At 55.5% G+C, this 12,316-nt stretch overlaps 1 protein-coding gene and 1 pseudogene across 1 annotated transcript in view; one reads left to right on the forward strand and one right to left on the reverse strand.

Moving 5' to 3' along the window:
• The window catches only part of LOC101643609, a 2,138-nt pseudogene extending 2,083 nt beyond the window's left edge, over window positions 1–55 (reverse strand).
• A 4,169-nt stretch (window positions 56–4,224) lies between these two features.
• E2F2 (E2F transcription factor 2) overlaps window positions 4,225–12,316 on the forward strand; it is a 19,821-nt gene continuing 11,729 nt past the window's right edge. The window contains exons 1-2 of the mRNA XM_045299169.1: window positions 4,225–4,476; window positions 10,279–10,384. Coding sequence (XP_045155104.1) covers window positions 4,225–4,476; window positions 10,279–10,384 — 358 coding nt within the window. The remainder of the gene's footprint in view (window positions 4,477–10,278; window positions 10,385–12,316) is intronic.

Raw genomic sequence — 12,316 nt, forward strand, 5'->3', positions numbered from 1 at the left:
AAAAAAAAAGATCCTGCTCCTTTTTGGAGCGGTGAGGACCAAGGCCAACCGAAGGCGGCAGCATCTCTCTCCCCATGATGTTACGTGGAGAATGCTCCACTGAAGTGCTCCTCTCAGCAGCTGGTCCAACTGCATGGCTCTCCCCAAGTCCAGCTCTCTCTTCTTCTTTTGAGCTGTGCCCTAGAAGCAAAAGAACGCCCTGGAAGCTTTGCTGTGCCCAAGGGACGAATGTTGCTTCTACTTCAAGGCGGGAGCACGTCCGCAGCCATACTCCGAACACTTTCCACTCCAGAGGCTCATCTTCTGAAGCTATTTCTGCACGTGTTCCCTGGCTAGTCACAAGGCTTCCGAAGGTGGCTAATTTTTCGGATATTGTCCTCCGATTCCTTTTTCCTAGGCTTAGTGTGAAAGCTCTGCGGAAATCTATCCCCCTGGGTGAGCCTGCTGGTGTGCAAGATGCCAATGGCCCCGCTTCCAGCACAGCAACAACCTGCATGCCACCACATGAGGGCGAACTAGCAGACGAGCGGTGTGTTCTGACTCCTGAGGACCTTACACGACAGAGTAGAAAGGTCCCAGAGGGATTCCGGGGCTATCATCCTTACAGAAGCAGATGGCCACATCTGGCTTCTTAGAACTGGAGGTTTAAATAGTCAACATTTCAGTGAGCAGCCAAGCTTTTAAGCACAAAGATACCAAGGCTCCTTCCCTAAAGACGCCAGCCATGGAAACCCTTTGGGCCGGTTCTACTCTGTCCTGTAGCGTCAATATGAGTCAGAAGCGACCCAACTACATACAACAACAATAAGAACCCACTCAAGTATCTTGGAAGGCAGGTCAGGCAGCCTGCTTCTGCAGCGGCACAGCTTGGAACCTCTCAGAAAGCAATTCTACTCTGCACACACGAAGTCACCGTGAGTCAGAATCAACTCAACAGCAACTAACGGCACTGCCTTCACCCTTAGAGTCCCTGGACGGTGCACATCATGAAGGAACTTGGCTGCTAACCTAAAGGTTGGAGGTTCAAATCCTCCCAGGTTATCTAGGAAGAAAGGTCTGGCAGTCTACTGCTGAAAAAAATCCAACCACTGAAACCCCTATGGAACCAGGTTTTACTCTGGCACACACGAGTCTCTGTGAATCAGAACTGACCTGAAGGCAATGGGGTCTAGTACAGGTACTAATATGTACCTAGCACCCCCTAAGGACTTTACACTCAATGCCTAATTGAGTGGACTCACCAGCTATGGGACTTTGGGTTAAGCAATCAGAAGTTTGGGGTTTTGCCATCCTCATTTCAGAGATGAGAAAATTGAGGCTCAGGGAGATCCAGCAACCTGCCAGATACCACGGTCGTAGGAATGAATGGAACAGGAATGGTGCAAATGCCAGGACAGAGTTCAGATCTGTGTCCCACACTTCTTACAGGAATTAGTCGGTTCCCAGGCAATGAAACTCTAAAGCCAGCCCCAGCTGCCAGAAACTCAACCGCAGAGAGCTGGCTCACAGCCCCCTCGCTGGCTTCTCTCCTCTCAGCCCCACCCTACCACCCCCATCTCCCTCCCTGGCCCAGGGGCCCTGCGTCTTCCCCAAACCTGCTCTGCTACAATTCCTTCCAGGTTCCCTCATCTGTAAAATGGGGATAATGATGGTGCCTGCATCTGAGGGGTGCTGTGAGGATCAGAGGAGAAGCTCGAGCCAGAGTGCTTGGAACCTAGCACAAAGTAGACTTTTAATAAACATTAAAACTCATCCTCACTTCCATCATTTCAGGAGCATGTCCTAGGTCCTGTGAAATGATGAAATAAATAAATCAATAAGTGGTGGTATTCTTCTTATTGGATGGGTGAAGAATCTGAGGTTAAGAAGGCGGAGCAGCTGCCAGTTGGGCAGCTAGGAAGCAGAGGGCAGAGACCTTCCACTTTCTTACTTCGGCTCTCACTACCCTCCACCACTCTCTACTTGGAAGATGAGTGGATCATATCAACATTTAACACCCACCTGCTGCCTGCCGACCCAGACCCTAGAGCGCAGGGGTCCTCAAACCCTTTAAACAAGGAGCCAGTTCACTGTCCCTCAGACTCGTTGGAGGGCCAGACTATAGTTTTAAAAAAAACTATGAACAAATTCCTATGCACACTGCACAAATCTTATTTTGAAGTAAAAAATCAAACAGGGCAAAAACACCCGGCGGGCCGGATAAATGTCCTTGGCAGGCCGTGTGGACACCTGCCCTAGAGGCTGAGGGGCATCCAAGACGGACACATCCTGGATCCTTCAGTGTGCTTGGAACCTAACTGGTCCTTGAGGCAGGAAAAGAGAGCTTTGGAACGGGAGGCAGGAGAAGAAGGTGCACACAAAGCCAGATGCTCTCTGACTGAGAGAAGAAGGCAGGCAGAAATGCCTTCCAGGAGAAGGTCGGGGGATGCCGGTCCTTAGAGATCAGTGGAATACGCAGCCAGCCCGGCCGAGAAGGGGTCTGTGGAGGGGAGGTTAAGGCTAACAGCTGCCAGTGCTCAGGTTCCTTATGAGCTAGGCTCTGTGCTGAGTTTTTCATGCTTTCTCTCTGAGATTTCCCCACAATCCAAAGAAGTGGGTGCAAGAGGAAGGAGAAAACCGAGGCCCCGAGAGCTAAGAAAACTAGCATGTCATCATGCAGCTAGTACATGGCAGGGCCATGTTTGCACTGATACAGCACCAAGGCTTTTTGCACTGATACAGCACCATCAAGCCTCACGGCTATGGTGCCCTCACCCACTGACCAACTGTTAAGCTGGAGAAGGACCCCGCAAGGCCTTGAACTCCAGGCCCAGGCTTGTCTGAAAACCACAGGGCACCAGGCAAGAATCAGCTGACTTGGACTCTCACGTTGCAGAGCCTCAGCACGAGCGAGGTCGGCTCTGGTGACAGAGGGGCTGTTTGGGAGAAATCGGGAGAGGTTCAAATATTCACTAAGCCTTGGGCCCTGGGAAACAAGACAGGGCTGTGCACAAGGGGTAGGGCACAGCTAGGCTGGGTGGGGAGGAACCTCTTAAGAGAACAAAGGCTCTGGAGCCAAGCTGTCCCAGATTCAAATCAGCTCTGCAAATCAGCACATTTTGCTGTGTGACTTTGGGCAAGTTACCCAGCCTCTCAGATTCTTGATGGTTAGGAAGGTGATCATCAGTCCCCTTCCCTGGCTTGCTGGATTAAATTACTTACTTGTACAGCATGTCAGCAATCGTGAGGATGGTGCAGGACCCAGCGTGCAGTGCTTGGTTCTGCTGTACACAGGGTCCTTACGAGTCAAAACCGACTCCACGCACCACAATAACATTCATATAGGATCTACTAGTGGTTGGCACAACTGCAGGCGTTCTAGATGGTAGTTTCCACCTATGAAGAGGTAAGTGAGACTCCAACGCTCTCTGTGCCAAGAAAAAGAACCGGGTCTTGGCTTTCATTTAAGTGGGAAGATGGGCACAATTGCGTGAGGTACTAGCTACATTAGAACACAAACTAACAAAAGGTCTCCTGGCTTAAGGAGTGCCTTAAGGAGAGCCAATGTTAAGTTCACACTCCACACCAAAACGCTTCCTTCCATCCCCAAGCTCAGTGATACAGGAGGCGGGCCCTTTAAGCAGCCAGGCTCGTGGCGCAAGCGCTGCCGCGAGGACAGGTCCTTTCCGGGAGGTGGAGCCTGCTCTTGTTGCAGCGACCAATCGAAACGCAGCATTTTCCGCGGGAGATCCAAATTTCGCGGCACGCAGTTTGGCGCTAAAAAAAAAAAAAAAAGGAGAAGAAAAAGAGGCAGAGAAGGGCTGGGGACTAGAGGGCGAGCCGGGAGAGAGTCGGTGACATCGCTCCCCCTAACCCTATCCGAGCGCATCGCGTCTCCGCCGAACTGCGACCACCCCAAAGTCCCCTCCCCGGAACGGGCCGTCCCCCGGGCGCCCAGGCTTCGGGGGCGCAGGGCCGTCCCGGGTCGCGGCCGCCCTCGGGGCGGGGCAGCCCCTGCCAGCGCTGCCGCCGCCCGGCGATCTCCAAGCGGCGATCTCCAAGCGCAGCTTGGCTCGGCCGCGGGCCAGGAGGGGAGGGTCCGGCCTTGCCCCGCAGGCGTCTATTGGCGGCCTCCCCCCGGCCTCCGCGCCATGCCCCGGGCTGTGTAAGCCGCGGCGGGCTCGGGAGCCCGCAGGTGCCCACGGGCGCTGTAGGCTGTAGTGGGGAGGGGGCGTTGCACTCGCCATGCTGCGAGGGCCCCGGGCCCTGGCTCCGGCCACCGGGCCGACCCCAAAGGGGCTGCCGGTGATGAGTCCTAGCGAGCTGTGGCCGCCAGGCCTTGGCAGCCCCCAGCTCTGCTCAGCCGCCACCACCTACTATACTTCGCTATACCAGCAGACGGTGCCCCCCGCCACGGCACCCGGCACCTGCCTCGACGCCACCCCCCATGGACCAGAGGGCCAAGCAGTGAGATGTGTGCCCGCAGGCCGTCTGCCGGTAATGCTGGGGACCCCCACCCCTTCATCCAATGAAGAAGGAGGGAGGGGCTCTTGGGACCCAGATTTTGGGGAGGGGGAAGATTGGCTTTCAAGAATCCAGAAGCACCCACTGCTCCCAGTATTCAAGGAGAAGACACCCCTTTATTTGGGGGCTATGGGTGGCATAACCTCTTCCACTGGAGTGGAGTGGAAAGAGCACTGGCACTGGGAGTTTGGTGAATGGGCTCACACCCCCTAGATCACTGTGTAACTTTGGGGAAGTCTACAGGGCCATTCATTCATTCATTCATTCATTTTATTCATTGTCTAGCCCAGAAATCAGAACTGGGCACCTGCTATTGTCCAGGCATAGGGCTTGGCCTGAAGACACTGGGGGTCCCAACTCTAAACAGGAGGGTAGATAGGTCTCATGAGTCCAGCCTGTCTTGGGCAGGTTCCAAATTGTCCATTCAGCCAATTCTTTCCCCAGGCTCTGCCCGTGGTCCTAACCCCAGGCCCAGTCTGCCCTCCCAGACTGCCAGTAGCAGGTGCAAAACCCCCAGGGAGGGGGGGAGAGTAGCCCCCTGGGGTTCCTGTTGAGATTGGCCATTCCCTCCTCCAGCCCCAGGCCTGTTGCTAGGGAGGCCTAAAGCATGGTGGCACCAGGCTGCCTGCTGACCTGGGCATGGGCGTGTTTTGTGGGAGTGGAATTCCTGGAGCCCATGGGAATTGAAACAAGTACAGCGCGGGGGAGGGGTGGGAAAAGCCCTGCGGAGTGGGTGGCGGTTGGTTAGCCTGGTTTCTGGTCTCGACTGTGCTACTTACTACCTTGTGGCCTTAGGTGAGTCCAGGCTCAGCCTCAGCCTCTGTTTCCTCCTCTTGAAAATGGGTGCCCTACCAACGCCACGTCCTGGCTTTAGAGGCAGGCTGAGGAGGGGAGCTGGGAGTGTTTACAGGTGATCTGTGCAGCCTTGCACGTGGTGAGTTAGTTCAGGTACAGGGAGAAGGCCCCCCCTCTTACTCCAAAGGCTTTTGGTCACAGCTGTATCCACCAGCAGGCAGAGCCCCCATTCAGCCATCAGAATCATGCTTCACCGGCACCCAGAGTCCCTTCCTGCACGCTATTTCCCCACAAAGGGAGGAGACAGGGGTAGGTGTTATTATCCCCATCCTACGGGTCAGGCAAAGGAGAACTGGGACTCTTGGGACTCCCCTGCTGTCAGCATTGCATGGCTGAATCCCCTTTGGTACCCTGTGAGGTAGATGGTGTTAGCAGCAACTTGTTATAGGAGGAAACAGGTTCAGAGAAAGCATGTGACCTGCCCAAGGCCTCACAGGGGGACAGTGTAGAGTAGGGACCAGGCCTGAGGTCTCTTGACCCACCAGGCAGGTGATTGGCAGTCTCTTCTCTAGGCCACCCTTATGTAAGCCTTAGGCTGTCCACCCTGGCTGGGCCTCCCACTACCCGCCCTAGGGAAGGGGCTCAGTGGTGGGGGCCCTCTCTGGCCAGCTGCTTTCTGACACCCAAGTGGAGTTTCAGGAACAGCTGTGGTTTTGAACCGCTTCCCTCCCCAAGGAGCTCAGTGCATCTGTCTGCACTGTCCCTCCCACAGGGACTCGGAGACCTCAGCAAGCATGGCTCTGTCACCCAGTGCTTGAGTCTGCCAGCCACTGCTTGTCACTCTTCACATTCCTTCTCTTCAAGATGCTTGGGAAGAGGCATCTTGCAGATGAAGAAACTGAGCAGGGAAATGAAGTCACTTGCCCAAGTCACAGACTAAGAAGGGGTGAGCCGCCTTGTATCAGACCACCCTAAAGGTGTGGCCCCTGGAGCCTGAGCCCCTCTGCCAGGCCCAGAACCCTGCTTCTTAGCCCTGTGGGCAGTCCTGGGGCCCCTGCTTACTCATTTGACAAGGGTGTGACTTGGGGCTGTGCCGAACCCAACCCTGGGTGTGGCTGCTGGCTTTGTGGCCAGACTGCAAAGTGCAGGGTGAGCAGGATTTGCCACTGCCAGGCAAATCGATTTTGACTCCTAGGGAGCCAAAGGGCTGAGTAGAACTGCCCCAGCAGGGTTTCCGAGGCTGTCATCTTGTGGGGAGCAGACATCTTTCTCCTACGGAGTGGCTGGTGGGCTCACACCACCAACCTTGTTGTTAGCCGGCCAGTGCTTCACCACTGTACCTCCACGGGAGAGTGCCGCTGTTCAAAGGGACGTCTGGCAACAGCCACCGAGTTCAATGGCGTAGTGGACAGTGAGACCCCGGGTCTCCTTGCTCCCCATCTAGTGCGGAGCCAGGGGAGAAGCTCTGTTGCGTGCCCACTCTGGAGGCTAGGCACATGGCATTGTTCAGTGTTGTCCCTGCGGCACCCTGTCCCGACCGGGTGATCCTGCGTACCAGGGTTCTTTCCTTCCTATGTTTCTACCTATTGCAAATTTCCTCTGAGAACCAAGAAAGAAAACAGACACTTTAACCAACCATCCTATCAGGCAGGTCAGATGAAGAGATGCAGGTTCAGAGAGGCCAGGCAGCCTGTCCCAGGCTGCCCAGCTATGCAGTGGCAGCAGGCTTCTGGAGGGGACGAGGCTCCTGACCCCTTATACTTGCCTGTCTCTACCATCTCACTCTGACTTCGGGGAGACCTGGCTCCCCTCCCCGTGTGACCTTGGGCAAGTCACTTCCTTTCTTCCAGCCCCAGTTTCCTCACCTTGCTGTGGCGTGTTTGAGGAAGAAGAACCTTTAGTCTTCTCCCTGCGGCTTGGCAAGGTGGGGTAGAGTCCTCCCCAGGCCTGTAAGACACAGCCCCAGGGGCTGCCGTAGAGGGTCCAGGTCAGACCTGGAGGCCTTGGGGGCTGGCCCAGGCCTCATGCTCTTTTCAACTCACCCTGAACCTTCTCCTCTGGGTGCCCGGGCATCTGTGACTCAGCTCTCCTGTGTGCGCACAAAGGGCAAAGGGCTTCCGGGCTTCTCTGCATGGACCCCTCCGTGTGCAGTGACAAATTAACCCCATTTTACAGATGGGGCTCCAGAGGCCAGCCGACTTTTCCAGCCCACCCAACTAAGAAAGTTGTTATTGGTAGGTGTCATTGAGTTCATTCCAACTCATAGTGACCCTGCGATAACGGAAGAAAACACGACCTGGTCCCTTGTACCCTCACAATGAGGTTTGAGCCCACTGTTGCCGCCACTATGTCAGTCCGTCTCCTGGAGGGCCTTTTTTGCTGACCCTCTACCAAGCATGATGTCCCCTCCCAGGGGCAGGGCTCCTGATCACATGGCCAAAGTACGTGCGACTAAGTCTTGCCGTCCTTGCTTCTAAGGAGCATTCTGGCAGTACTTCTTCCAGGACAGATTTGTGTGTTCTGGAAGTCCACCTTCGTCTCAGAGAGACGTCCCTGATCTTGAACACTTTCAGGAGGTCTGGTGCAGCAGATCTGCCCTACGCGCCACTTGATTTCTCGATGACCGCTTCCGTGAGCACTGATTGTGATTTCATCCAAGCAAGAGGAAAGGGAATGTGGCTTGGTCTCACTCCAAAGCCTGTCCACAAGCAGCCTCCCCTTGGCCCTCCCCAGGATATGGGCTTACCCTGTGCCCAAGGGCCAACTTCCCTAGGCAGTGCCCACAGGGGTCAGAGAGGTGTCCTTGTGTGTGTGTGTGGGCACTCTGCTGCAGAGAGGTGCAGGATAAGGGGGAGACGGAGCTTGAGAAGGGAGAGAGCTTGTGTGCAAATATACATGAAAGAAGTGATGGGGACAGGTGCTCATGGCCAGGCCTTGATTGAAATTCCAGCAAATTATGGGAAATATGTGTGGAAAGGAGCTGGGGCAGCCTGGCAGGTGGCTTTGGAATTAAACAGACCTGGGTCCAACACCCTGGTTTTGCTTTCTTTCTGCGTGACCTTGGCTTTGTGGCTTACGCGCTCTAAATCTCCACTTCTCGTTTGCCAAGAGCCATGACCAATTCTGGTGCTACAGAACTGCTGTGAATGCGTGCGGGCTTTAGAGTCCTCTCTTCCCCCCACACCTTCTACCCCGTTCCCAGCTCGGGAGGGCCGGGGGGACTGGCTGCCCCACCTCTGCCCTCTGTCCTTGGTGCTTCTTCTGAGGGATGGGACCAAGGAGCCCAAGATGAACAACCTTAATCAGGACCGATGGCATCTGTGGAGCTCTTTGAGCCTCGGTTACATCAGCTCTAAACCGGGAGCGGTGTGGTGATGTGGGGAAAGTGATGGGTGCTGGGATTTGGCGTGGGGCACATGGAAGGTCCTGGAGAAGGATTGGGCAGTAAGTCACCCTCTCTGGAACCTGGGATCCCACCACCTGGGAGGGTCGTGGTGGCAGTGGGATAGGCGAGGTAGAGGAGGAAACCCTGCCCGTCATGTGTGAGCCCATGATTGCAGCCGCAGCCAGCCCATCTCATTAAGGGGGCTGCCTGTGGGAGAGCAGATCAGGACTCTTCAGGGTGTGACAGGGAGGTGTTTCAATCATGTCCTGGTCTGAGAGGAATCTTATGTCCAGGCTCCTTAGGCCAAAGAGTGGGGTTCTTCTGTTTAACCCAGGGAGACTTCCTGGAAGAGGCAGGCCTGGGGGCAAGAGAGGAACTGCCACTGCCCTAGCCACCTGTCAGCCCAGCTGTGCACAGCAGCAGTTAGAAGTTTCAGCCTGGCCTAGCATGACCCCACTACCCAAGGTTAAAACAAGCTGTGTATCTTCACTGCAGGAGGAGCCTAGGTGTGCCTGGGTGACTGGGGAGCGGCCCAGGAAGTGGGCTCAGTGTTCCCCACAAGGGTGGGTCCAGAAGAAGCCAAGATTGGGTTCTAGGCAAGGGATGCTGAATTCCCTGAGCGCCCCCTCTGCCTCCCCCCCCAATCCTCACAACCACCTGGAGGTGGGTCTTCCCCACCCCATTTTGCAGAGGAGGAAATGGAGGCTTGTAGATGTTGAGCATTTGCCCAAGTCACACCTAGGTTTCTGAAGGAGCCGGGAGGTTCAAGGCCAGGGCTCTGACCTATGCCCCAGTGCCCCATCCCTGGCCCTGCCCAGCCCTCACTGGGAGAGGCCGCTTCCGGGCCAGTGCAGCTTCAGGGCCTAACTGGGGCCCGGTGGCAGTGGGTGGAGAGCAGCAGATGGGTCTGTGGTTTGATTTCCCCAGCAGGTGTTTCCCAAGCTTGGCAGGAGGGGGCGGGGGGCTCAGCTGCTGGTCCTTAAGACAGGAGAAGGCGTCATTGTCTGCCCCTCAAGGCAAAGAAAGAAAGGCCGAGGGAGTCTATTCAGGAGACTGCTGGAGCCCCGACTCGGGGGAGATGTTTGCACTGCTTCCCTATGTGGGCACCTCCCTGGGGCCTGGCACAGAGCCAGGAAGTCCCCTGGGCATCCGCCCAGGCCCCACCCTGATAAGAGCCAGCTGTGGGACTGTGATGGGCACCGGGCCTGGCGGGGCCAGCTGGGGCCAGCTGCTTCTGCAGGGGGCCTCTCCCTAGCCTGATGTGGTTTAGGCCCCACCCACTCCTTCCTCCCTACCCTCCTCCTGGATGGGCCCAGAGCGGGGCTGTGAGGAGGCTGCCGGAGAAAGCCCCAGGCTTCGGGTGGGTCTGGAGTGCCTCAATTTCTGAGGAAGGGGCGTGGGGGTGGCTCTCTGAAAACAGCATTTCCTCCCCCTGAAAGGTCACTTCTTGGGTCATGGGTACTTCCAGGTGTAGTTTCCTTTCCCTGGGGCTGGTGGCCAATGGAAGCACAGGTGGTGGCTGCTGGTGGCCCTGAGCAGGCGAATGGAGAACGGAGGCCCCAGTCTCACCCTCTGCCTCCCTCTCTCTCCCCAAGGCCAAGAGGAAGCTGGATCTGGAGGGGATCGGGCGGCCTGCAGTCCCTGAATTCCGGACCCCTAAGGGGAAGTGCATCCGAGTGGACGGCCTCCCCAGCCCTAAAAGTAAGCAGGACAGGCTCAGGAGACCAGAGGTGGGGTGGGGCGGGGCGGGGCCAGGGCAGTAACCCTGCCCAAACCATCAGAAGTAATAAGTGTATCACACTTTCCGGTTTGCAAAACAGCTTCCTTTGCATTCTCTCGCTTGGTCTGGCCAGGGAGTCCGATAATCCCCCTTTTGCTGATGAGGCAACTGGAGGCTCAGAGAGCTTCAGTGACATGCCCAAGGTCACCGAGCTAGTGCACAGAATCAGGACTAGAACCCGGACATGTAAGTCTTGCCTTATTTCTCCCATACCATACCATCACTCTGCTAATCTAATCATGAAGAGCCACATTTTCTCTAGGGGTTACTATTTATAAAAGGGGCCCTGGTGGGGCCATGCTGCAGCGCTCAGCTGCCAAGCCGAAAGTTGGCAGTTTGAATCCACCAGCATCTCCCAGGGAGAAAAGACCTGGGAGACCCCTTGGGCAGCGCTAGCCGGTGCCATAGGGCCGCTTGGAGTTGGAATTGACAAGCACACAATAGTCACTACACAAAGGCTGACCAACTCCAAAAGAGAATATCTAGCTTCAAGGAGAACAGGACCTTACCTGGGGGTCTTTGTCCCACGTGTAGACAGAGAGCTAAATAAGTGAAACTTGGATTACGCCAGCCCACACCACCTCAGAGGTTTCTAGTGCCTTGCTCAGTTGGAGGGAATTTCTGCCTCTTGCTATGTTAGCGTTCTGGTCAGAGTAGGAGGCTACGGGCAGTTGTGTTCTAGAGGAAGGCTAGTTTTTTGGGGGGTGGGGTGTCACAGACTGAAGGTATGGGGTTAGGTGGGAAGTATGAGGGTTGGGGATTTGGGGGGTCAAGGTCAGGTGTGTTCCCATCTGGTCAGTCACCTCTTTGCCAGGAACTTTTCTTGCCTCCTGAAAACTGAGGCAGGAATGAGAAGCAAGTTTTTCCCCCTGCCAATTGAGTGTAGTCTGTTCCGAGATGGTCCTGGTGGCTCTGCAGGCTCAGTGTTGGACTGCTAACTGCAAGATCAGCTGTTCAAATCCACCAGCTGCTCCGTGGGAGAGCATGGAAAGATGGACACCCTGGAAACCCCTGGGGGGGGGGGTCGCTGTGAGCGCATCCACTCAATGGCGGTGGATCGGAGGGCTTTGGCTCAGAGGTGTGTCCTGAAGGATCCTAAGCCTCCCTGGGGTTGTGAAAAAGAGTTCGCTGATCAGCTGCTGGTGCCTGTCATGGGTGTAAGATGTGACAAAGCAGCCAGTGTGCCGGATCTTTGCCATCTCTGTGACAGAGGGTTCTAGAGGGCCCTCCCAGAGGAATCTGAAACTCTCAGACAACTCGGTTTCACAAGTAGCTGAGCCACTCACGGGCTGTATGACTCGCAAGTCACTTGGTTGCAAAAGTCCTCTGTGGTCTAAGACACGGTAGCTGGGATGCGGTCTTGTGACACTGGCCTCATTGAGAAAGGACCCTTTTTCATGAACCTGACTCATTGGATGGTAGGGGTCTAATTCCTCTCGGATAATCAAGGGAGGGGGCACTTGCAGGGGGGAAAAGCAAGTGTGTGTCTATAAAAATCTTCTTGAAGTCAGACTTGTCAATCCTTCCCCCAAATTCCAAGCTCCCGACATATATCTGGCAGGATAGAGCAGACTGCCTGGATTTCAGCCAGTTCCTAGGGGAGTGAGCTGAGCAAGCTCTCTTATCTCTCTCTGCCTCCGTATTCTCATCTATGAAGTGGGGAGTCTAACTTTGAGGATTAAGCTAAAGATGTAGTATGTTTACATGGAAGCTCTTAGAAGAGTACCCTGCACAAGGTAAGCAGCTTTTTGGGTTGTCTAGATATTTGTTTTTTCCCCCCAGTTTGTGTTGTTACTTGGAGTTCACCCCTATGAGAGCAGCGCCCCCCAACCCCAGCGAGCGTGCGCGCGCGC

The sequence above is a fragment of the Echinops telfairi genome, unplaced genomic scaffold (assembly GCF_000313985.2).
Source record: "Echinops telfairi isolate 266 unplaced genomic scaffold, ASM31398v2 ScPeMD7_7457;HRSCAF=8495, whole genome shotgun sequence".
NCBI lineage: Eukaryota > Metazoa > Chordata > Mammalia > Afrosoricida > Tenrecidae > Echinops > Echinops telfairi.